The 26,657-nt window shown below is 37.7% G+C and overlaps 1 protein-coding gene across 7 annotated transcripts in view; it reads left to right on the top strand.

The window, feature by feature from the left end:
* MLLT10 (MLLT10 histone lysine methyltransferase DOT1L cofactor) overlaps positions 1 to 26,657 on the top strand; it is a 136,850-nt gene that overhangs the window by 107,099 nt on the left and 3,094 nt on the right. For 6 of the 7 annotated variants that reach the window (XM_038126819.1, XM_038126817.1, XM_038126818.1 and 3 more), the window contains 8 exons: positions 10,808 to 10,925; positions 12,255 to 12,327; positions 16,823 to 16,977; positions 18,900 to 19,088; positions 19,495 to 19,583; positions 19,709 to 20,067; positions 24,991 to 25,093; positions 25,822 to 26,034. In XM_038126819.1, the coding sequence (XP_037982747.1) occupies positions 10,808 to 10,925; positions 12,255 to 12,327; positions 16,823 to 16,977; positions 18,900 to 19,088; positions 19,495 to 19,583; positions 19,709 to 20,067; positions 24,991 to 25,093; positions 25,822 to 26,034 (1,299 nt within the window). The remainder of the gene's footprint in view (positions 1 to 10,807; positions 10,926 to 12,254; positions 12,328 to 16,822; positions 16,978 to 18,899; positions 19,089 to 19,494; positions 19,584 to 19,708; positions 20,068 to 24,990; positions 25,094 to 25,821; positions 26,035 to 26,657) is intronic. The other variant, XM_038126821.1, reaches the window with a different exon arrangement.

Below are 26,657 nucleotides of genomic sequence, written 5' to 3'. Positions count from 1 at the left end.
TAAATGACTGATTAAATGTCAAGGGTTAGGGTTTACCTACTTACTTCTGCAAAGTTCCATCAGAGTGCTGTCTGCTTACTGGGCTCTTGTGGATGTATTCTCAGTGTTTGCCCAGCTCTTGACCATGGAAGTCTTCAAATAAGAGTGTGCTAGTATGTTTCTTGTGTAGTGTTCTGATTAAAAGAAAACCGTCATCTAAGGTTGTAGGCTAAGGTAAACTTGTACCTCTGTAGCAGGTAAAAAATAATAGTTAAAAAATTAGGTTTTACTTAAACTATTAGTTTAGAGAGCAAGTACGACCAAATCTTGTCTGCTCACTTATTCAGTCATGTTAACAGATGGGCTCTTGGAATAGTACTAAAACTTGGAATAGCCTAAAGATGTGCTACTAAGGTGCATCCTGTAAGATTTCAGCTGGTTTTTTAGATCTCTGTTGGGCATTTGTAATTATGATTTTGGGGACATCATAAATTTGTCAATTTTGGAAGGAATTTTTTGCATGTCTCTTTTTTTAAAGGAATGTTAAGAAATTTTAAAGAGAAGGTCTTGGGAAAGAATATGTTCCCATAGAACATTTTTATCACTTCCATTGTCCCTTCCAAAGTTCCTTTGGTTTTACTTCCGTTAGGAGCAGTATAAAAGCCCCCAGGGTTTTCTTTAGCATTCATATAAATGAAGGAATGGAGGTGGTTATCCTCCTTTGTCTGATCCAGCTTCTAGGGGGAGATAAGACTTTTTTAAGGTAGATTTGGAGTTATTTGTTAACAACAGAGGAATGTGAAAACTAAGGAATCCTGAGATCTTTTCTGAATGTAGGGCATGTGATGTTTCAGATGCATCTGCCCTGTGGTTTTTATTTTCTCATTTTGTGAATTAATCTAGTCCCTAATTTGGGATCTCTGTATTCCCCTGCTCATTCTCCAAATTACTAGTCTACACTATTTTTGGCTTCCTTTTTTAGTGGGTTTTTTTCCTTGTCATAGTTTAAGTCTGCTCATCATTTTGCATGCTATCAAGGGAACTTTCTTGTCCTTTTTATTTTATATTCTGGTGCTCATGGGAAAATAAATGAAAAGACAGGAAATAGGAACTCTATTCTTAGTTTTTGTTCCTTTCAACAGAGAAGTTAGGAACAGTTTTGGGAGCAATCTTATTTATACCTTCCACAACAGGAGTGGAATTATGAAAGAACTTAATAGTACATCTTAAAAAAGTAGATGTGCCTTTGCTGAAAATTCAAATTGAGAGGGGTTTTTGCAAGTCTGCAGGTGGGGGGTTTGGGCATTCACATGGGACAGTAAAATGCACCTACCTGATTGATATTGCTTCCAAGTTTACAGTTGTAAAAAGCTCAAATGATGGGTGCTACATTCTTAAATTCAGTATGGCCAAGGAGGATACGCCTTTGTCCACTTTCGTTTCCCATTCTTGTTCAGAGAAACATACCCTGTTTCCCACTGGTTTGGATTTGTGGTTCTTTAAAAATTCAATATACAGCACAAAGTAAACGTGAGGAAGGAAAGAGGGAAAGTTTAAGGTTAAGCATCTGGAGTTTGCTGGAGCTGGGCAGACCTGCAGTGTTTTAAGAGACGGTTCTGGGCCATCCTGCCTGTGGATACTCTAGAAAATAGCAGCTCTATTAGCTATCAGTGTTTAATCAGATTTTCTTTGGTGAGTAGAATAAATGCATGGAAAGAAAAGCCACGCTGCCCTGAGTTCTAGGACTTTAAGGTGTGACAGATGTGACCTGCATTACATAGTTGTCTGCTTGAGTTTCCTCCTCCGCTCCCAAAGATGCACATCTCAACCGTATGTAAGCTAAGAGTTGGTGTGATACTCCTGTAGTCACCTTTGGATCAGAACATCTTAAAACTGGAGACTTTGACATGACATCAACAAACTAATTAAAGCAATAATCATTTTTTTTTGCAGTGCAAAGTAACTTAGTGTAATTATATTAAACTGCATTAGACATACAATCAGATGATTTCCAGAACTTCAGAAGAACTTTACTCTCTTTACATATTTTTCAGGACACTTTCTGAAGTCTGTTCCTTAACATAGAAATCATTGAGATACTGAATGCTTTAAGAGCTCTTGGAAAGTCCAGAGTGCAGATAGTATAGATTTCTGCTGCATATTTGGTGGGTGCCTTGTTGGGAAACCTCTCACCTCTTAGTAATTAGTCATTAAGGTAAAGCATAGACAGCAATTATGTCAATATATTCCCAAATTTCTCCAAAACAAGTAAGTTAGTTAATTTCTTAAGTTTAAGTTTAGTTTATACATTGTCATACAGTGTATGTTGTTGGTTTTGGGGGGGGGGGGGGGGGGGGGTTGTTTGTTGGAGGTTTGGTGGTTTTTTGGGTGTTTTAGGGGTTTTTTTTGTTTTGTTTATATTACCTTTAATATAAGTGATAATTAAAAAGAGACTAATAAAACATCTGGAGGTAATGATGTTGGATGGTTTAAGCAGCATGCTTCCAGAAAAAGGAAATTAGATCCTTACTGTGGTACTAGAATTCTCTAATCAATAGAAATGCTGGATACATGAAAACAAATTAACGTATTTTATGTTACTGTCAAAACACTTGTTGATGATAAAGTCTCTTGAAAGAGGCTGCTACCACCCACTAGGTCAAAGGTAAAATATCAACATGGATCACAGGCTGTTTGGATTCTGAAATTATTTGGTTTTCCTTATCTTCTCTCTTAACAAAAAGATACAAAAGGAAATCTCAGCACATCCAGAACAAAAAGAAATCATTCTTAACAGGGTATGTTGCTTGTCTTTGGGACTCATTGCCACAGGAAATCGCCAGTGCTTCTAGATTTGGAAAGTGTGCTAAATGCATCCTTCAGTATGTTGTAGACAGAAGGGTTTGATATTGTGGTGTAGGATGTCAGTGCAAAACTGAGGCTTTCCTTCCAAACCTACTAAATCATATTTCTGTCACAGCCACTTAAATTTCAGTCTTGCAAAATAAAAATATGAAAGAACTGTACTAGTAAAAGTTTTTCCATCAAAATTGTTTGTTTCTCACTTAAAAACTGTTCTAATTTTTATCTACTTCTGGGCAAAATGGGTAAAAAGCTAATTTTCTTTTCATGCTGTCTGAGGATTTTTGGGGTGGGGGAGGAAGAGAGTAGCAAAGAGGAAGAATTTACAGCCAGAGGGAAAATTCCTTCTAACATGTGACTCAACTAGAAGAACAAAGGAATCATAGTTGCAAGTAATCTAGTATTTAGTCCAATGAAAATCTTGTTTTCCTCTTGCTTCAGAAAGCTTGTCTTCATGTAGACTTGAGCAACGTGGAGGTAGCCTGAAAGGCGGTGCGGGGTTTTGCACAGCACCGCATGCTGAGACAACTGCATCAATGTTTTGCTCTAGCAATAAATGTTTTCTGCCTTCAAGCTGAAGCTTATTTAGCTTGGCTTATCTGGTGCTGCTGTAGCAACCATCAGTCTCCAGGCAACTGAGGCACATTGACCTCTTGGTTGAACTGAGTGTAGCACTACTTCAATTTAGCTGCCTGAGACAGTAATAATGGTGTTGAATGTAAAAAGTGTGAATTTTCTAGTTTGTATGTAATGGAAATAATGAAACTATTTAGATGAAACAATGTTTAGGTCTTACTTGAGAAAGATTTCAATTATGCATGGTGTGTGTTTTTTGCAAGCTCTTCAGAGTTGGTTGCTGAGGCATTGGCCTAATAGGCCTTGTGTTGAGAATCTTGGAAGCATTTTTGCACAGCAGCAGTTCTGCTACTGAAGATGTTTGTTTCATCACTTAAATAGCAAGGGCTGTTGATATTTAGATAGTTAAAATGTCCATCCTTATGAATAACTAGCTAATTCTTTATTGTTGCTCTTTTTGAAATTATAGATTATCTTGAAAGTAGTTATTTTTCTCTCAGATCTCAAAATTATTTGCCATATTGCCAGTGTCTGGCTTTCTTTGGAATACTGGTATGAAGAAAATAGATTCCTCTATGGATATACTGAGTTTGTTTCCTAAGAACGTAATTTCTCTACTAGTCAATATGAGAGTGAAGTTGAGATTCCCCATACATAGATTAAAGTTCTTGAGTAAAACAGATTCTTGGGCAAGATATTGCTTCCATGTCCATGTAGAGCACATACAGTTTAAGTGCTGTGAAGACAGAGGTAGATGGAAACGATAGAGCAACCAATTTAAGGTGAAAGGGCTTTGTGTTGAAATGATGGCTCTGTTTTCAGTTAGGTTTGTGGAGGCATCCCAGGGTCTTATTTCCACAAAGCCTCCTTTAAAAAACAAACTAAAACCTGAAACAAAATAAAACCCCCAAACAAAAAAAACCCTAACAAAACAAAAAAGAACTCTTAATGAGGTACCATTCTAGTAAGTCTCTTTTTTATGTCTGGTATATAAATAAATAGATCTTAATTGCTTAAAAATTTATATAATATCTAGTAGTCAACATGAAAGAGAGGAGCAAAGTGGTAGTACAGTTGAGGTTATTGTGTTTTCACATTACTGGAAGATAGGCCTTCTATCCATGTGGTTTTTAATGACTTTATGTGCCCTTGTTGTACACTGGGCAGAGGTATAAATTAGTTTCTGTAGGTGTGTCATTAATTTTTCATTTTGCCTTTCAAATCCCACTGTGTTTCCCAGTTGTATTCATTCATGCCTTTCTTGGAAAATACCTGACTGCTGGTGTTTGAAGGTTAGATGGTTTCATTTAATTGAAGGATTTATTTGTATGTTTAATCAAAACAATTGATTCTCAAAGACAGTATTTGATTATTAGCTTGTTCATAAGCTAGAGTCTTCATTACAGCTAGAAGTTCAAAGGATTTATTTTTGCTGCAGACAGAAAAAGTACTAGTTATGTGAATATTGTGTCCACGGAATGATGTCACAAATACAGTTTTCCAGACAGATTTAAATTATGACAACCTGTACACTTGTAATTATTGTTCTTTTTCTTTCTGAATGAAAAGTTTATCTTTTCTTCTAAGACATCATAAACTGTTTTTCTGATTTTATTTTAATGTTTCCAACTTCCTAATTATACTCTCCAGGTAATTCTTTTATTTCAGCCAGGTGGCGAAAATATTTTTTGTGCAGTTGGACCTTGATTATCTGTTTTTAAAAATCCCCAAACTTTAAAGGCTTCAGAGTGCTTGGATGGTAATGGTGGCAGTATGTGAGGGCTATCTTTTCAATCTCAGTGTTGCTTTCATAGAATTCATGTGTAAAAAACTACAGTAGATGTTTGGGTTTGATTTGCATTGGTGATTGTGAAAGCAGGTGAGGTGAGGTTTGCTGTAAAAATTCACTCTGATTCCAGTCATCAGGAGTGCTGATGAGTGTTTTAGTCAAGTGGTCAATATTGTTTATTTTAAATTTAGTTATGTTCAACTTAAGACAGCCAAAACATGTATTAAAATATGTAAATCAAAGTATCAGTTTAATTAAAATATATGAATAGTAATTGTCATACTACAGATTAATATTGTTTTGTGCTGTGCTAGTTGTTTTGAAAAGTCAGATGGTAATTTTCAGAAGAAATGTGGGAACTGTATTTTATTAAGGATTTTCTGTGTTGCCTTCCATCTGTGTTTATTGGCATATAGGAAAATTAACAGGAATTTAGATTTTTTGATTTTCCATTGGAAACAAGGTGATGATAAGCATTCTAAGATTTCTGAGAAAATTCTGTATTTGTGGTGAAAATCCTCAAGGGTTGTGTTGGAGGAAGGGATGCATGAGAAAGTGTCCGTGTGGCAGACCCCTCTGTGTTGCCGTGCTGTGACACTTTGCCATCCCAGGGGCAGCTGGCAATTGAGTGATGATGGGCATTGGTGGGTCCCTCACCTCTCCTAAATGCAGTTAGAGATTGTACCATAAGTACTGAAAGAATAAAAGGAAGCAATAGCATATTCATCCCATTGCCTTCAATACCCAAGCAGAGGCCTTAAAAATTCTAGGGATAAAAATAGTATTTCTTCACTTGCCCAAGTTAAGGTAGGAAACACAAGGCAAGATTGCTTCTGCTGCTGTCATTTGATGGGCAGCTCTTTTCACCTCTCAAGAAAAGAAGATAATTTTTATATATGCACATTATATGTATTTTATTATAATTATGTATCTAGAATTAGTATGTTTTAATATTTAATCTCATTTAATTTCAATGCAGGTTTTAATTAATTAATTGTTCAGATAAATGTTGCTTGCCATGGACCAAAATGCATCAGCTTAAGATGTCTTCTAGATGAAGTAAACTGATGCTAACCCTTGGTCCTGTGCTTGAATTTCCTTCCATATTTCATGAAGCTAGACATGCATGGAAAATGTTTGTAACATCTCAGAAGGACAGCAGAACAGCTTGCAGGAAATTTAACTTTAAATTTCATTTGCATTGAAATTTTTTATATTATTTCAGTAATAGTTGGCCATAAGTAGTTGTTAGTGGTATCTCTAATGGTTTTTATTTCTTGACTTTGTATTAGTAGGAGCAAGGGGTAGTTCTGCTGTTCATATCACAGCATCATGCTGTGATGAATAACCTGGTATGACTGGTAAATGGTGTGACCCCCAACCACAGGAACAATGATATGTTTTTATTTTAAACAAGAAATGAAATTAACCTTTGAAATTATTTTTGACAAATAAATATTGACGGAAATAGGTAATTGGGTAATGTGTCACTAATTGTAAAGCATTATATGATATAACACACAGCTACAATATAGCACTGACAGTTTTTAAAGCAGAGGGGAAAAGGGCTGTTGATTGGATATAAACTGATTAAGAAGCTGTCTTGGAATTGGTTGCTCTGGCCATCCTTGTTGCCCTATCACGAAAGGAAGAGACTTCAGTAATGGTTTAACTACAATTAAATCCCTCCCATTTCTTTGTGGAAACTCAACTGTAGGCATTTCAGCATTAGCCTAAACAATGGTTTTGAATATGTTAAGCCTCTAACAATTAGGGAGCAGTTTGGGGCATTGAATAATGTGGAATGATGCAATTGAACCTGACAGCTTCAACAGTCAGCCTACTCATGGGACCCAAAAGTTGTTCACACTTGGTTTCATCTCTCATCACACGCTGAGTATTAAAACCTTACTGGTGTGGAGCTGAGACAGAAATGAGGTCTGTTATCAGAAAATATTTCATAGCATAAAACTTGAAAGGAATGGGGGAAAAGGCATGTTCAAAGAGTCTTAAAGTTTTGAGACTCAATCTGATTGCATATAGCTAAGTATTGTCTCATTTTTCTCCCCTTTGTTTTTTTCTGCTGAAAGAACATGTAACTTTTGATGGAAGGGACTGCTTTCCCTGGAAATTTCAGATAGGAGTAAATGTTCAGATATTAATGCTCTGGAAACTTTATAGTCACGCTGTTAAATACTGTCCTGGAGTCATGCAAACAAATAGAAAACTATTCTAAATATTTTGGAGGACATTTATATGTATGAGTTAAGTGTCCTTAACATGCAAGACTTGTTCTTTAATTAGAAGACTATGCTTGTACTTTCTCTCTTGCTGTAGAGGAAGTGTTTTTAAACATCAGTCAAATATCAATAATTTCTTACTGCACAAGGCATTCTCTGAATTACAATGCATTGTCCTTCTGTGCTGCTCTGCTGCTTATGACTTTACTGATTTATTGAACATACCATAAAGGAAAGCAGTGTGTTGTATACCCATAGATGGGCTTAAATCCTTCTGCTATAATATTTTCAGGAAAATTTGCTGCCTTTTCAAAATAAATACTTAGTAATCTTTGGTTTTTGTTAGTTCATACATTTTGATCATGTATTGTGTTGAGTGTTTAAATAGAAACAGTTGAAATAAGGAATAATACAGCCTTAAAAGTTCTGCATTTTAGAACATGTGTCAGTCCTGTGACCTTAATATGTATTGACAGGATGATTGCGCATTTTTAATAAATGCTTGCTACAGCTTGTTTCGACTGTGAGTGAAACATGAAGCTCCTATTTCACCTTTAAATAATGTAGCACTCCTCCACCGTCTCTACTTCCTTGTCAGATGAAGTTGTCACATATATAAGAAAGCTTCACAAATCATTATTCTTGTCATTTTACATTGCCATTTTAAGAAAGTATTTACAAAGGTTTTTTATGTGCTTTCAACTTACTTGAACAATTTTATTGTGTCTTTTTGCTTTAAGAGTTGCATATGCAAGATGGCATTGGAAATTGTGTAGTTCCAACTTGTAAGACACCTTTACTATTATTTTAAAATTCAAACAAGGGTAATGTTTAGGGTGAAACCACTACTTGTGAGAAAACTCAAGTTTTTAGATATTGTTTAAATCCTCCCAAGTCTTTTGATCTGTTATATCAACCCACTTAGCAAACGTCTAATTCCTTTGATGTCGTCTGTTTTGTGGTGTGATAGTTAACTCAACAAACTTAAGCAACTCCCTTCAAGATACTTAGATACTTTCAGAAAATTCTTAAAACTATTTGTGCAAGTTTCAGTCAAATAAATGTGTATTTCCCTTGCTGATTATAGCTACCATGCCATCATAAATCAATATATACCTGCTATTGCAGTTTTAAGCAGCCTTGAAGTGAATTACACGGACTGAGAGCTAAATATAGAAGCTTCTGTGTAAAATGTGAGCAGTACATACTGGAATAAAACAAAATATTTTAGGGAGAAATGCTAAAACTAAACAGAACTAAGACCTGGTGTTTGGAGTTTAAAACTTGCCCCCACCCAACCCCCAAAACTAGGAGTAGAACTCATACCATCATATAAACTTCTGTTTTCCTAGTCTGACCTTTTAGATATGGTTGAATGATAATACTGGTTGAATCTCTTTATAGTCCATTCTGTAAGGTTTTATCAGTGAAAGATTTGACTGAAGTTTGTTTGGTTTTGAGGGGAAAACAGCTGAAGGTTGCTAGGAACAGCAGTAGTTAAGTTGAAACTGCCCTATGGGCATTTTTTAAGAGAAAAACAGCAGGAGCTATGCAGTGCTGCTGCCTCCATCAGTGTCATAGTTCTAATACGTATTGTATTTTGGAAGCTGTTGTACCTGGGTAGGTGGAAATGCCTGCATTATTTTTAAGACTTAGAAATAATTCGGCTTAATTCTACTAAAGATATGCAATTCTTCAAAAAAACCCAACAAACAACCAGAAGAAGTAACAGCCAGATTTGAAGTGACGCTGTGGTTCCATGTCTAGCAGTCTTGCATGTACCTATAAACTGAAAAGTGAATGAACCCCTGATCATTGTAAGCAATTACTTGTGGCTTTTTCTAACTTTGTGACAGTAGAAGAATGTAAATATCAGGCACAATTTCTCACCAGTATATAGTAAATAAAGCATCATTGAAAACAGTTGTGTGAATTCATAAAAGTCCATTCATCAAGTTTAATATGTTGGCAGAAAGCCAGAAGTTAATGGTAGTGTGTGATTCTTTCCAGAGACATAGTTTATACTCTGTAATATTTTGCTGTAATAACCAGTATGGTTCTCCTGTCTCTTGTGTGCAGTTATGCATGTCAAAATGTCCCACAAATTGAGTTCCTTACTCTTCACCTTCTTTTTTTGTTTTTCAAAAAGAGTTTCGTTTGTAAAGGTTGTTTACATTTTCTTGGAACATTAATTTTAAAACCAGTGATCACACAGGTTTGTGTACCTTTGATTCTACCCTCCACCCCCCCCCAATCTTTTTCTTTGTTCTGAAATAATTTTTTATCAGGTAGGAAAATGCCCTTAAAATAAGCAGCCATGCTTTTATTTCTTTGATTGCTTGTCTCTGCAACTTAGCATTTGACACAAATATTTTTTTCTTCGAAAGGGAAAAAGCATAAGCAGCCAAGGAAGAAGGTATTTTTATTGCATTGGATTATGCAAGATTTTGGCCAGCCTCCTTAGCTTCATCTGTTTAAGGGTTCATTTTCGCTTGTTTGGCACAAGTCCCAGCAGAGACCTTCAGAATTGTGGTTAGCAACATGAATGAACACAAACTTTGGGAGCTCTTCAATAAGTAGAGCTGGCCAACTGCCAAAAATACAGTTCCTTATATGGGGTCAGGGCAAAGCTGTGGTTCCCGGAGCCCCCTATTGTATAGAAAACATACTTGTAATGGCTGTTTGCGTTCTTTAAAATAAAAACAAAACAAAACAAAAAAACACCAGGCTTCCAAGTCTATCAAAATAGGAAGTAACAAAATACTGTGCACGTTTTACTAATGACGGAGTCGAGCAAAGGAAATATGGCTCTGTGTAGTTAAACTATAGAGCTGAAAGTTGGACCTTTTGACCTCCACAGCCGGCTTGTGATGTAAGGAACCCAAGCATTTGTGAGACATCTGTTGTCTACCTGCCCTTATTTTGTAAATGGTTTAATAAGATTAAATAATTAGTAGGATAACCACATGGTCGCCATGCTACTAAGTCCTAGCATGGAGCGCATACTTCAGGATCACAAGGAAGTCTGCCCGTCCTGCAAACTGTGGTTGTTTTAAAATGCACTTTAGGTATTTTTAATATTTGCTACAGTACTTTTTTATTAGAAGGGTTTTCTTCAATTAGGAGATCTTGCCAACCACAAATAAAACACAATTTAAAACCTGATCTGTTTTCCAAAGTACTGCAATTCTGTTTCTATACTCACAAATGGAAAACATTTTTTTTTCTTTGAAATACATTGTTTTAAAAAGCATTCAACATGCAAAAATAATTAAAGCGCATTAAGAAGGCTTCCTTAAAATACATTTAGCATTTCTTCCCGTTATAAAAAAGAATTCAAGTTTTATTTGGTTTCTTGCAGGCGAACACCCTACCTGGATCTTCTCTCAGTCTGCCTCCATCCCACATGTACGGCAATAGGCTGAATCCAAATTCAGCCATGGCAGCACTTATAGCTCAGTCTGAAAACAGCCAAGCAGGTAAGCTTCCTCTGCTGGTACAAATGTGCAGCTTCACAGAACTCCTTGTTTTTAAAAAGGTCGTTAAATTGTATTTCTGATTTCTGCTCAACTTTTGGTTATTAAATGTCTGTACAAAGTTGTTCTGTGTTGGAAGTAAATTCTCAGTTCTGTGGAACAGCGCGGGTTTTCTTCCCCCTTTTTTTCCCTCGGTGTGTGAAATGTAAATGTTTAAGCAGAGCCATCAGCAGGCAGGAATGCACCAGTGTCTCTTGTGACTCCTGTGATTGATGCGCTCAGTTCCCAGCTCTTTGCAGCCGGAGTGACACAGCTCTGGGTTTTGTCGTGAATAGTTGAAACCTTTATTTGCATAATTCATGAAATTGCATTACATACAAGTTCGTGTGAAAGAGATCCCGTTAGAGAACTTGTGCAGCATTTAATAATCCTGTGAATATTTACCGATTGGCATTTGGTACCGTGGGCTCTCCGCTGTGGTTTTAATGAGCCGCTGGCTTTGCTTTGTTTCATTCCCTCCGTAAGGATTTGTTGACATGTCGTAGTAGTCATGCCTGTTTGGGGGAAGGGAATGAGTTTAGCAGTTTACCAAGAATGGATCAGTCATGTCTTTGCCCTCCAAGGGGTCGGAGGTCGCTTGACTCAGAATAGGGGGAGGGCAACCTTGAAGGGGGCAGATAGGGTTATTTTATTGAGAGGCCATAGGGAAAATAACCCTTTTGAGTCCTTCCAAGCAAAACGTTTTCGTATATTTAATGAGGCCTTTTTTGTTTGTTTTACTACCTTTTTAGCAAGGGGCTTTCCTATGCTTTGCTTATAAATAGGAATTAGTGAATTATACGCTTTCATAAAGTTTTCAGTAAATTTGCAGAATAACGCGTGCTTGTTAGATGGCAGCGGTAAGTTTAATACGTGATATATTTTATGAGTTGTTTTGGGATGCAAAGTGTTAAAAAAATACAGAGCATCAGGATTTGCTGTGATAAGCATACAGATTAGCTGTCCACAGCTGTGATTCATTACTTTCACCGTACAAATTAAAAGTGGCTGAGGGGAGGGTACTGCAAATGCAAACCACGCTTCTGTGCTGTAAAACTGAAAGGAATGAAAGAAGTGAACATAATCCATGGCCTGGTACAGCCTCAGAAATGTGTAAGGACAACACCTTACATGCTACAGTTCAGCAATCTTAAACTAGTTACTTACTCACTCTTCAGCAGTAACTACAGATAGAAGTTGAGATTGAAGGTATTTTAAAAATATCTACATCAGATATTAAAACTCTTATCTAAGAAAAGGCGATTTATCAGCTGTGAAATATTTACACTGCAGATCAAGATCTCGGAGATAACAGCCGAAGCCTTGTTGGCAGAGGAGGATCACCCAGAGGAAGTCTCTCACCACGGTAAGTGTTATTTACATTGGAGAGTGCAGGCAGAGGAAATGTTTTAAGATTTGCAAACTTCACTGTCTTTTTACCAGCAATACCAAAGTGTTTTAAAAGCCCATATATATAAAAATATAAACATACATGTATAAATACATGTATTTTTGTGTCTATATATCCTTCTAAAAAATCCCTAATACATCCAGAGAGCTAAAATTGTGCTGAAGTTTACTTTTCCATCAACTGAAATTAGGTTTACAAATTAAGGTTTGTAGGTAAGTTAGTTTACTCCCTTACTTAAGAAATGGAGTCTTGCTTTTGAGGGATTTATCTATAATTTAATCCATATGTACTGCTTATCTCTTCAGATTTGTTACCACAATCCCAGTTTAGTAATTGCAAAAATTCCAGAATCTCGTATACTTAATAATGATCACAAGAATAAGAAACATTAAATATCAGTAAAAATTCCAAGCAAATATTTTCTTCCTTTTCCCTCACAACTTCAAAATTTGTAGAGATTCTCTGTAGAAAAAAGTATTTTTTTGTTCTGCTATAATTCACGTTTGCTAGAAAACTTTGAGATAAGAATTCTGCTGAAACTGTATCATGTTATTTTGTTTTAAAATATTTGCTGTTAAAATTTCAATATTGTGTTTTAAATATTTCAGTAATATTTTCTGTGTATTTTAAGCAAATCATTGTTTTAGAGAGCTTTATTTTCCATACTGGTTCCAATATGAGGTAGCTTTTATGGTGTTATTACTGTGTTTTTTACTTAGGGACTAACCATGTGAAAGAAAAAAAAAGATTTATCTGAAAAAAAGATTTATTGTGAAAAAAATTTTAGGATCGCTAAAAAATGCTAGTTACACAGAAATAGCAGTATAATAATGAATTTTATTGCTATAGCATGTGTTTATTATGGTAATTTATAACAAATATCTCCAAATTAGGTAATTTAATGTACATGCCTGGTGTTGTTGATCTTGTATTATATTCCTTAATTAATCAAAAGACATCTTGCTGGAAGGGATAAGATTATCCATTATAATACTTAGGTGTTATTACCTAGTCATGAACTTCTTCTTAAGTTTTCCAGTATGTGTTGCTTCTAAAATAATAAATAGAGAATTTACAAATTAGATGGTATTCTTAGCATAAATATGTATACTTACATTAGCATATAAATTGATCTATACAGACAAGGAATTTCAGAAAATTTTGTGAAGGGAAATGCTCGACAATTAGGAAATTAGAGAACTTTTGATTTTATATTAAGTAGTCCTCCTGTGCATACAGGTTGTGGTAGTTACAAGTTTTAATGCCTTCTTAGTTATCATGCAGAGACCTGATCTTTGCACTGTTTGCATCGGCCATAGCTGTGTTCAGTCTGTCTTCTGGTCAAATACTTGGGAAGGTAAACTTCTTGAACATGATGCTTCTACAGAGTGTGTATGTTCAGGGTATATACAGTGCAGTACTTGCAGCATGGTAAAATACCAACTGGCTTTGATGGGGATGCTAAAGGAGAACTGGATGATACAAAGGCCACCTCAGTCCACAACTGAAAAGCTTCCTGCAGTGTACGGAAGCTGTAGCACTTTGCAAAGAAGAGAGAGATTTTGCTTGTCAGGGTTATTGAAAAACAAGCCAAAAAGGGGGGTGGGGGTGCTGTGAGAGAAAGCAAGGGGGAGAAATCGGTGCTGTAGTAACAGAATTGAAAGATGGAAAAAATTAGTTTGAAATGCCTAGCATGGAAAAAATTTAGAAAACCTACTCATTCAATTAAGTTCAGTAGTCAGCGAATTTCACCTCTGGTTTGCACAACAAAAAAGATAACACATACGTCAAGGATTCTAAAATGTGTAGGTAACTCCCCACTTTCCCCACGTCAGTAAATAAGTAACTCTGGTTACTTAAAATATGGTTTATAGTGAGTAAAAAGCTAACTTAAAAAAATCTGCTGTCTGGAAACTTTGCAACTCCAAATGTTACCTGCTTTATCTGTTAAAATTATTTAGCTGCAAGCTCTGACTCTGTTCCCTTTGAAGCTTATGAGATACATAAATAACACAGTTCTCCGAAAGAACCATGTGATTTTCAGCGAGTTGCTTAAAATAAAAACACTTGCAGAACATTTGTTTGCTGTTGATGACGCAACTGATTGCAGCTCTTCGGAGAAGACATATGTGACTCATGAGCTTGTATGGTCATTTCCAATTCATATTGTTATAGCTTTGTACCCCAATATAACCACAGCGTTTGATGTTTAAGCTGTCGTATTTTAACTTTTAATACATCTATGAGAAATATAAATATACCCGGTATATGTGAGCTGTTTCCATTTTGCAAAGGAATTGCTGCTTTTCCCAAGGTAGCACATAAACTTTTTTTACGCCATACTAAACCTTAGATTTAAAAATGTGTTATGTAATACCTGCAGTGAAATCTGTGTGTATGCTTCTGTCTAAATGCAGTATTTCTTCTAATTAATGCTCTATAGTATAGATAACTGTACAAAACTGAATCAAAAAACAGTTGTGAAAGCAGGCAAGCTGTGGAACAGGGTTCTCATCTCCATGGCAGGATTGGACCAGTCCAGACAGCACAATTATAATCCTCTTGGTAACTCTGATCAAATGCTATTTGGAGTGAGGGTTCAACCCTACATGCAGGAACCATATCCTGTCTAAAGGATGAGCAGTTGGAAGAGGAGAGAGAGATTGAGTAATGTTGCAATACACAGAAATTTAGATTTTTTTTTTTATCCTTCTCTTGAATGGGCTTCCAGTGAAGGATTGGAGAGGTTATACTATCATGTACTGCTTTGTTTCTGCCTTTTCAAAATTGATAGGAAGCAGTCCAAAGCCCAACAAGAATTTAGTTGGTGATTTATAATTCAAAAGGCACAATCTGTTAGGGCAGCATTATGTGCTGCTCAGGAACATGCAGAAAGAGAGAGAAGTTTCTGGGGGAGTTGTTCAGTGGTTTTATGTATTTGTTTTCTGGGGTGTTTTGTTTTGTTTTTTTAAAGTGGGTTGTTTGTATGAAGTGTAAGTGTAGTACCTCTGTGTAGAATGTTTCTGCATAAACTGCCCTTGCTGCTTCAGCACATCTGTAAACTGTGCATTTTAAGACTGCTTTTGCTGTCTCTGTGCTGAACTGCTACATGCTGTTGATTTGTCATCTCTTGTCAAAAAATACTACCTTGGTTACCCATTCATCAGGGCTTTTTGTTTTAACAAGTGCTTTCCTTTCTTCCTGTATGCAAAAGAGGAACTATTTATAAATACTTAACAGAGCTCTTAAGTCACCTACTTAAAACCTTTTCTCGTAAAAATAGCTTTGCTCTGGTGCCTGCAAAATGCTCTACAGTCATTAGGTAGCTAATGTGCTGTGACCACTGCTTATTACAGTAATCATAATTAACACACTGATTTCCTGAGCTCTCTGTGTTGTCCTGTCCTGGGACTGTGGTGGTCTTGTTGGTAGGTTTGCACTAGGGGTGGAACAGTACAGCTGTGATCCCATGATGGCACCAATTGCTTGCAGTAATAACTAGTATCTGAGAATCTGAGCTCACTGGAATTGAATAAAACCACCCCTCCCCCTTCCCCCCCAACAACCAACAACAAAACCAAGAACCAGCTTTTAGTGGGCTTTGGTGTTGGTCCTATAGGAGGAACAGGACCTTGCATACACGAGACCAGAAACCTGAGTCAGAAATACACCGAACGTCTGGCCTTGCTCACAAGTTAAATTGTGCCCCATCCAACGCAAAAGAAGCCTTCTCCTAGGGCCTGAGAGAGGTAGCCAGCTTTCTTTGTGCTGAATATTTAATTTTCTCCTGAATGAGAAAAGACATGTGGCAAGGGGATTATTCCTGGAACTGTGTGTGATCATGAGTAAAAAAGGAGGTATATTAAGTGTTCTCAGTACAGGCAGAGGATAACTTCTAATCCTTGTGAAATAATACTTTCATGTAGTCCTTCAAAAATCCAGATTTACATGACTGTTTTTAGAACAGGTTAGTCAGTGGAATTATATATGGCCTTTCTATGTGATAATTTTAACTAATTTGTTTTATTTTTCCCAGTTTTCTCAGGGAAAGGTTTGAAGTTTGGTGTGGGTTGTTTTTTTTTTGCCCCAGAAGTCGATGCCCTGTGTATCCATATTATAATAAACTCCTACTCCTGCTGTAGGAGTGTGTGTTGTATAATTTAATGCAATGCTGTTTGTCAGTTACTGTCTTGTTAGTCTCTATGCAAGAAGAGGTTATGTGCTTTCTCAGTATAAATTCTCACACTGCAATAATACGTCTTTCTTTTATTAAAGCCCTGGCAGTGAGAACCGGGAGTTCTTAGTGATTTTGATGAATTAACTTAGTCTTGGAAGCATAAGATATGTAGGTGCTAAGAGCTGATATAAGATAAGAAATTTCAACAGCCTTTTTCTAATACATTTCCTTTCATCCTTTTCTTTAAACAATAAATTGCAATATTTTCAACAGATCCCCTGTGAGCAGCTTGCAGATTCGCTATGATCAATCAGGGAATGGTTGTGGGGAAAATTTGCCCCCAGTAGCAGCCAGCATAGAACAGCTTCTCGAGAGGCAGTGGAGTGAAGGACAACAGTTTTTATTAGAGCAAGGCACCCCCAGTGACAGTAAGTACTCACAATCTGTTTATTATGACTTGCTAACTCAGAACTGATATTGTGTTACTGAGAACTGTTACTCAGAACTGGTATTGTGTGCTTGTCCAAGAATTTTAATAAAATTTATTTTCTGCTGTGAATTGAAATATAGCTGTGGTGTACAGTTCTAGCATAGTTTTTAGTGCTTGGCATCAGTAGATTACCAAAGACTTCTATATAATTATCTGTCTTTTTATAGATGGGGAAGTTGTGTCATGCAAGAGGAAGTAACTTGCAGGTCCAGTTGAAGAGTTTGGAAAAGAATTCTGAACTCTTAGATTCACTACTGTAAATTTTGTAGTACAGTTCCCCGTTTTTCTTTATACTGTGTGATACAAATTGGCATAATAATTTTTTATTGTTAAATCTGACTTTTCTACTTCTGTTGATGTTTGAAAAGAAAATATTTACAAATGTTACGCAGGTGTCCTACTGAGTTTTGGTGTCTTTATTATGTTCTGCCTTTCTTGTGAGTTCCTAAAGCAAGTAAATTATTATTTTCTCAAGTTATGTTTAATAGAGTGAAATAGTCCAAGAAGGAATATATTAAAAGCATAAGTGATCAGTAGATCATGTGGATCTCCATATTCAGTAATTTATCAGTACCAAAGACAATCACTGAATATGTTAAAAATTTTATTTTATTCCAGGTTATGGTTTGTGTTATTTTTATTGAATGCATTATTCTTCTCATTGGTAGTGTAAAGAGGTATCTAGTTAGTATTTTTATGAATGGTATCCTGACAAAAATGCTAATTGTGAGGAAATTCATGCAGGGATAATCCTTTAAACATGATAGCTGGAGGACAGGTTTAGCTAAGTCTTATTGCATCTCATTTGAGCTCACTGAGGGTTCCTTTGTATGTTCTTGAAGAGGAGGGATAAAAGCTAAATCCTTGGGAAATGACCAGATGTGCCTATACCAGTAGACTTATGTCTGTAGTAGCTCCAGAGGTCATGTTAAACAAATACAATTTAGAATTTAAAAAAAAAACCCCAAAACCACCCACCCCCCCCCCAAAAAAAAAAAAAAAAAAAAAAAAAAAAACAAAACCAAAAAGAAAGAAAAAAAAGGAGGCTATCAGTGTGCCTTTACAGTCACACTCTAGTACTGGTTGGGAAATCTAAGTTCTGAAACCAAATGGGAGTTTGAGAGAACCGTGCTTGGTAAAAACCAGGTCAGTGGAGAAGGTGATGCCCTCGCTGTGGGAACGCGGGGGGTAAGTGCGGTGCTCACAGAGTGCTCCCTGCTGGGGGATTCCGAGATCGCCGCTCGCAGCTCCCGCCAAGGTGCACTGGGACAACTTCCCATCACAGCACTTCTGGTTTTTTCATTGTTCATATACATTCAGGATTCACTGGACAAGTCTTCAAATCAGAAAAACTCCCTTTTCATAAACTTGGTTGTTTTTATATAAACTTTGTTGGTTGCCTGTGCTGTTAGTTGAATATAAGCATATTCTTGTCAAACTTCCCCGTTTTATAAGGTTTGCAATTCCTAATACTGCAGCTGAACTGGATTTATCCCAACTATGTAGTTAACCTGTGCTACTAAAATACTGCTACTTTCATATTCTGATCTGGGGCTAAGTTATCACGTACTGCTGTTTGCTTAAAATGTATGCTGGCCCTAATGATGCTGCTCTATAAATATTTAAGCCAGGGTGTAGAGGTATTCCAGAAATACTACTGCAACACACTGTGACCTTTCTTCTGCAATTTAAATTACTCAAAATTAATCTTAAATTTTCCCACTAAAATTCAGACATCTGTAGTAATTTTATATTTTCGCAAATATGCTAGTCTTAATGTAATGAATTTAAAACTGAGTGAAGGTGTTATTTGTTCATTGAATGTGGCTGTGGAATAGAATGTGTGCATTTTTGTCTTAGTTTTAGGAATGCTTAAATCATTACACCAACTTCAAGTTGAAAATAGGCGGTTGGAAGAACAGATAAAGAATCTGACCGCAAAGAAGGAGCGACTGCAGCTTCTCAATGCACAGCTTTCGGTGCCCTTTCCAACAATAACTTCAAACCCCAGCCCTTCTCATCAAGTACATGCCTTTCCAGTACAAGCACGTAAGTGGAGGGGATTATTAAAGCGTCAAAGTAATTTGAACGTGTATTTATATGAAATATCTATTTCATCCACGCATGCCGTTGATGGGAGATGAATATAAATGTAGGATGAATATAGGCCAAGTATTTGCTGATGTGTTAAATGTTTAAATATCTATTGGTTTATTTTTCTGAACTATTACTACTTGTTTCAGTACAGTTTCTCTTTTACTTCAGTGTGGAGTACATTTGTTTGAATCTACTGATTCACCAATTAGTTAATATTTTACTATTCAGCAATGATTTTAAAGTTGACTTTACATTTTCTATGTTTAACTTTGTCATAATTTGGAAATAATTATTCTGAATCTTTTTTACATGTTCCAGAAATTTAACCACTGTGTGTTTTTTGAAATAATTACTTTAGCGCCTAGCACTGATTCCTTGAACAGCAGTAAAAGCCCTCATCTGGGAAACAGTTTTTTACCGGACAATTCTCTTCCTGTATTAAATCAGGTAATTTTTATTTCATTCTTCTAAACCTAAACTTGTTACAAGTTAACTCATCCCAGTCCTTGCATTGTGATGTTAGGTGAAATTTTATGCAGCTGAGGGGGCTTTGTTGTTTGTTTTGACACCAGGAGATAACCTCCAGCGGACAAAGCACCAGCAGTTCATCAGCGCTTTCCACTCCACCACCTGCTGGGCAGAGTCCGGCCCAGCAAGGCTCGGGAGTCCCCGGAGTTCAGCAGGTCAATGGTGTGACAGTGGGGGCACTGGCTAGTGGTATGCAGACTGTAACCTCCACCATTCCTGCAGTGCCGGCTGTGGGTGGAATAATTGGAGCACTGCCAGCCAGCCAGCTGGCAATCAATGGAATTGTAGGGGCTTTAAATGGGGTAATTCAGACCCCAGCAACAATATCACAGAACCCTTCTCTCACTCATGCAACCGTGCCACCCAACGCAACACATCCGCTGCCAACCACGCTAAATAACAGGTAAGAATTTGTTGATTTTATGTTTTTCCTCATAGTGCCTGCTGTTCTTTGGGTTAGCTGGGTTTTTTTGTCTTACTCCAAATACACTGTTTATTCCTTCACCTATAATTGTCAAAGTAACTTCTGCTCCTGGCCTGTGAATGAAAGTGAGGAGGCATTTAATGGAAGCACAAATAGTCAAGTTAAAGAAGTTTTCTTTAGAGCTTTTGGGAATCCTGGTGAATTCCTGTTTTTTTAATCAAGTCACATTCCCAAACAAATGTAATTATGTAAATGTGCTTCAGCTCCTTTTTTTAGTTTAGAAAACAATATTCTTTGTCCTGCCAGTTTTTCTTCCAGGATTAAAGGAGCCCTGGAAAAACTACCATTTGTTGCAGTAAGAAGGGGGAGGGGGAGAAGGGTATATGGTCGTGTAATTCAAGATGTAATAGGCATAACTAACCAGAATTGTAATACAGTTGCATGGTTTTCAGTTGCCTGCACTGACTCCAAACCCAACAAAATTAGCTTTTCAAACAGTGTTCTTATAGATTTCTAAATGCATAAAAATATTCATTTGTGAGTATTCCTAACAGCCTTTCACCAAAGCCAGGTACTCTCAGTAGCATAAACTGCTGCTGCTTGATCTGCAGGGCAAATGGGTAACAAAAGGAGACAGCTGCTTTCCAGGAGGAGGAATGGACTTCTTGGTCTGGAAGTATTTTTAGATAGAGCAGAGACTGGGCCAACTCTTTCTCTCTGCGCCCCTTCCCCACACCCCTTGTCCTGTCCTTCCCTTAGGAAGGAGAACTACAGTTCTGTGTGGAAAGAAGTGCCTGTAAATAGGGAAAAGATTACTTGTCTTTAAGTAGAGTCTATTTTTGGAGATTATGGTGGATTATCCATCAAAAAAAGACATACGAGATTGTAATGATGCAAGGGATCCCTAATTTCCAGTTTCTTCACTTCCTGTTGGTTTGGCAGCTTCTGAATATTTGTGTACTGTATCATTGTGTGGTGTTGCTTCAGTAGGCTCATAAAATCTGATACTTTCAAGTGTGTCCTGTTGTTTGGATGTGTCTGCGTTTTTCCTGAGGAGCCTGTATTTTTCATAGTTTATATCTTTTGTGATCATGAGGTTTCATAGGATAAACAAGACATTCTGTTCATGAAAAGTTTTTGTCTTTCTTGAGCATCAGAGGTTTGTGAAAACCACAAAAATTTTACATTATCTCCCCAAAAGTGTGAGAAAGAGTGAGAAATACTCGAGAAGATCAATCATATTAACCAGTTTTATGCTGTTTTCCACTTTCAGGTACTGCCAGACTATATCAGTTATGCTAAATACCAGTCATGCCACTGTTTTCTCAAATGATTTTGTTTATACACAGATGATTTCTTTCTCTTTATATTGCAGAAGTTCTTTTGTTTGTTTTTAATATCCATTTTAAGTGCTGAAACTCTTCATTGTGTAGCCCAGTAGCAGAATGTTCCAATTCATGCAAAATACTGCAGCCAGTATCCTGTTTTTAAGCTTTCATTCTAACCGTTAGCAGGGTCTGGAATGCTCCCAATGACTCCCTATTTTCTACTACAACAAGCTTATGCTGTACAAGTCTGTCAGCACTTCCATTTCTCTGCTTCTATTATGGCACGATCTCTTTCTGCGCTGCTCCCTCAATAATACTAATTTAAAATTAATGTTTCTATTAATTTTAAAAGAGCACTTTTCACACAATTCCCTGCTTTATTTTGGGCGTATCCACATTATTTCCCAGGCCCTCTTCCTTTTGAGGTGTTTCAGAATTAACCTCATTTTCGGTGACTTTTCAGTATTTCTGGTTGTATGTTTAGAAGGGAGAAAGTTCAGTAATGTTAGTGCTAATATGATTCTGGTAATGACATGTGCATTCCTCATTCCTCTTTGTCCCATTAGAAATGCTTTAGTGAAATATATGAAAAAACATTTTGTTAGGGGAACTATGTTACAGAGAGGCTCTGGGATGATTTTGAAGGAAGGAAAAAAAATAGACAGAAAAATACTTCCCACTGGTTGAAATATTTGGTTGTGGAACTCTATGGGACACCTGCCAGGCTGGAGTTTGGTGCTGCTTCAGTGACAGTGGTTGACTGTTTCTTTAATGGCACATTTCCCTGGGTACCCCTCCTCTTTGAATTGCTCTGGTGGGAAGGTTGAATGGGACCAAGCACAGGCAGGCTCAAAGGTTTGGTGCCGTGGCGATGCGAGCTCTCTGACCCCAGTCAGATTGTGTGCTGAGGTCAAGGTTGGAGGTGGTTTAAATCAGTATTAGCAACAAGTTGGAAAGCTACATGAGAATTCAGCCTTGCTTTCTAACTTCAGGGTATTGTTTTGTAATTCTAAAAGACTTGCCAGATGTTCCTGGAAGTTGCTTGTTACAGTAACTTCACACACTTAGGAATCTGTTCCAACAGTTTAATGTGAAAAATAGGAAATTGTTCACCAATACATGGAGACTTCTTTATGCATATTGTCCTTGCTTGAACTCTCTAACTGTGGCATACAAGGAGGTGAGAAAACACTGATTTGCACACTGTTGTTGGAGAGAGCTTCAAGTTGTAGGTAAAAGAACCCACATTCATTCGACAGAGAAAAATACTTAATCCTTTTCTGGGAAAAAAGATGGCTTAGTACAGATTGCCAGCAAGGGGGAGATTAGGTGATTTGAGGAAAGAGATAGGATTGTTTCTTTACATTCTCACAACCAGAGAAGAGTGTAGGATGGAGAGTTTCAGACTGATCATGTACCTTTTAATGAGAAGCTAGAAAGGATTAAATTTACATTCCTGGCTGATCTGGTTTAAAGAAAGCTCTGTGGTGAAATTTAGTGAACTGTCTCTTCTGGGAAGCTTGGGAGCCACAGCATTTTGTCCTCTGCAGTTTGGTTTTGTTTCTAGACACTGAGATCTCAGCTGCTGACTGAGGGTATTTTCTTTCAAGTGCCAATGCAGAGCAAGAGAGGCAGGCAGAGCGATTAAAGAGAAGGGAGAACAACAGCAGAAAAAGAAGTGCAAAGGTAAAACATGATCTGGGAAAAAGAAAGAATGGGATAAAAGTATGAACAAAAACAGTGGAGAAGATTCATTCCAGTATAGAAGAATACAGAAAAAGTGAGGTAAAAAGAGAAGGAAATAATGGTAATATTAGTCAGAATACAGTGGGAAATTGTGTGAAAGGCTTTACCTAAGTCCAGGTAGAAGCATTCTCAGCCTTTCCCTCACGCACCAAACAGATCATCTAGTCACAGAAGATCAGGTCAGTCAAGCAGGACCTGCCTTTCACAAACCTGTGCTGGCTGGGCCTGATGCCCTGGCTGTCCTGTACGTGCTGTGTGATGGTGCTCAAGAGGCTCTGCTCCATGACCTTCCCTGGCACCAAGGTCAGACCAACAAGGCCTGATGCTGAGATCCTCCTTCCAGCCCTTCTTCTAGACAGGCATCGCATTTGCTATCTTGTAGTCAGCTGGGATCTCAAGATCCCAATCAGCCAGGGCTGCTGGAAAATGGTTGAAAGTGTCTCTGTGCAGAGTGTGCACTTCCATCAGCTCCCTCAGTAGCCTTGGGTGGCTTCCATCCAGCCCCATAAACTTCCAGTTGACACAGGCTTCCCTTTCCCCATAGGAAATCATAAGTGCAGCCCACCAGGTGTGTCCCTTTGTTGCATGAGACCGTGCAACAAAGCACGAGAGAAAGTTTATACATGACTTCCCTGTCCCAGTAGGAGAGAAGGGTGGTGCTTTGGGTATTTGCATATTGGCTAGTTAAGACAAGGTCAAATTACAGCAGAGTTGGGCTACAGTTTGCTGGCTGCTGTAAAAATGCAAGATAAATATTATGCCCTGAGGAGCTACATGATTGTAGCCTGATGGTGTGGATTTGTGACTGGTTTAGGTGAATAATCCCTTACTACCAATCCCAACAAGCAATCCTGTCATCCTGTGCACACCTTCTGCATCACACAGTGACCTCATCTACATTAATAGAGAATCTGTCAGTGTGTTCTGTATTGGATAAAGTTTCAGCTTAGTTCCCACAGGCTGCAGCCCATTGTTCAAGACCCAGTATGAGGGGAGGGGACAGAAGTTGTACAGCTGAAAGGGATGTACTTAATTTTTCAACAGCAGGATAAACCTATCATGAAACAACACCTTAATATTTTAATGGGTGTTTAAAACTAGTAAAAGCTGAGACTGTACTGAAAGAGTAAATCCAGCTGTCTTCCTGGTCTGCTGTTCCCAACACACCCTTGTTCATGCTGTTGGTCTTGCAGTAAACTGGTCTAGCTGAAGAAACCCTTTATTTACAGCCTAGTTATCAGCTGGATGCCCTGCCCAGTTTCCTAAATATGTAGGAATGAAAATAGAGACTGGGTAGGTGTGAAAATAGAGACTGGGAGTGAAGTAGTTGGCAAAAGCAGAGGCAGCTTCATTCCATGGCAGCATCCCTTGGCCCCTTGCAAGGTTTTTGCTGAATTACAGAAAGGTTTGGGCAATATGAGTGGTTTGCATGACACAAAAGATGGGAATTAGAAGGAAACCAGGGTAAAGTAAATGCTTGGTAACTAGGTATTGAAGTTTGGTAAGAGCTGTCTTGTAATAAAAAATCTGGCCTGTTGGTATAAAGTATTTGAAAAGTACTTTAGAATTGCTAATTATTACCTGAGTTTCAAATAATGTGCATGGAGTAGACATGTTACAGGCAGGATGTTGCTGTTGCTCAGCATAAATGAGACTTGGAAATGGTGTCAGAAATTGCAACTGGACAGTTGGACAATATTTGCAGTATGAAATCAAATGCTAAGTAGGGTCTGTCTGTTTGTACACATCTGTTCTTTAATGGAAAGCTGAAGTAAGAAGTTCCCATACTTCCATATAAACCACAGTATTACCCTGTCAACCCCTACAGTGCCTCGGGACTAGGATTGCTTTCTGACCAACAGAGACAACTATTACTTCATCAACAGCACCAGCAATTTCAGCAATTACTAAGTACCCAGCAACTCACATCAGTAAGTTTTTCAGTTAATTATGATTTATTCCTCTGTTGTATTCTAAGGCATGGATAAACTCCTCAGTTTAATATAAATAGTAGTAATGCATTTAACTTGATATTTAAGGCTTTGATAATATTTTAGTCTTTCACTTGGTTCAGCCTTTTTGGATGATAGTCATGTAAAATGTTAGGATATTATTGGGCTGTGTGTATGGCTAGAATAGTAATTCCCTAGTGCCTGGAGTTCCATTTTGTCCTGTGTGCACATGGAGGCTTGTCTCTCTCAGCATCAGCTGTGGGCAGCAGAGCTCGGGAGCATGTGTGGATTCTAACAGTATTGTGACCCGTCTTGGATTCCACTGGAACACTAGCAAAAGACTTTTGGATATCAGAGCTGGTTTTGCTCTGCTTGTAGGGCATTAGGTAACTGGTTTAACTATTTGTATGCTTAATTGTATAGTTTCAGTACAGTCTTCTCAGGTATGTTTGTTCTGACAGAGGCCTGATGAAGCCAGCAGGCTTAGCTGAACTTCTACTGAGGTCCTGATTTCAGGAAGTCTGACAGGAGCTTTATTTCCCACAGTCGCATGGAACTTCATTAGTGTAACCTAAACTAGCTGGGATTAGTTTAAGGGTTGCACTGACTAAAGATCAGGATAAGCAGGAATCCAGGGAGAAGCTATTTTTCAGCAACTAATTATTGATTTTTTTTTCTTCCTCCTCCCTCTCCCTGTATTACTCAAGGAACAGCATCAGGCCCTTTTGTATCAATTAGTACAGCAACAACATCACCATCACCAACACCATCAGTCTGAAGTACAGCAATTGCAGATTACTGGAGGAGCACAGATACCCATAAACAACTTACTTTCAGGCACACAGGCCTCACCACTTAATGCAGCTGGTACCAACCCATTCCTTTCAATGCATGGAGATACTGCAGCTCAGAAGGTGACAGTAAGTATACTTCTCACCTCACTTTCCACGCAGTACCTCCAGGAGGTAACTAAAAGATAAGAAGCAGGTGTTATGTGCCTGCATTCACAAAACAAAGATGGCGGATTTTTTGTCTGTCTTTGTTTTTTTTTTTTCTTGAGCCTTGGACTGCACTTAAATGAAGCTCAGAAATGTGTGAACTTGCAGTCGCACCAAACATGTCTGCTGCACACTGCTGCTTCTCTGGATCAGGACACCAATCCAGTGACCCTTGCCTTCGTCTTGTAATTACAACTGCAGCCCTAGCCCTCCTCACCCTCCTTCTTCCCCACTATTGCGTCCATTGTTTTGTGCATTATTCTTTTTACCACCTCACTGGTCAGTTTGCCTTGGCCTCAGGTCCTGTGGAGCTGTGGGGATTAGCTGATGGCTTGAGAGCTGAGGAGCCCATTGCTGGGAAGGTGTTAGGAGAATGTGCTCTGCACATCTTGGTGCTGGCCTGGGAAAATGAGGCTGTGCATTGCGAGGCTGAGAGGCTCCTCTGCTTCATAGAGTAATAAAACCTTTCCTGGACAAATAAAGAAACAAGACACATTTTTCTGGCAAAGATGTTCCATTATCTTCAGTATTTGCCCATAATCCCC

The sequence above is a fragment of the Motacilla alba genome, chromosome 2, assembly GCF_015832195.1.
Source record: "Motacilla alba alba isolate MOTALB_02 chromosome 2, Motacilla_alba_V1.0_pri, whole genome shotgun sequence".
Lineage (NCBI taxonomy): Eukaryota > Metazoa > Chordata > Aves > Passeriformes > Motacillidae > Motacilla > Motacilla alba.
Note: the sequence above shows the minus strand (reverse complement) of the source record. Positions and strands in the feature narration are given on the sequence as shown.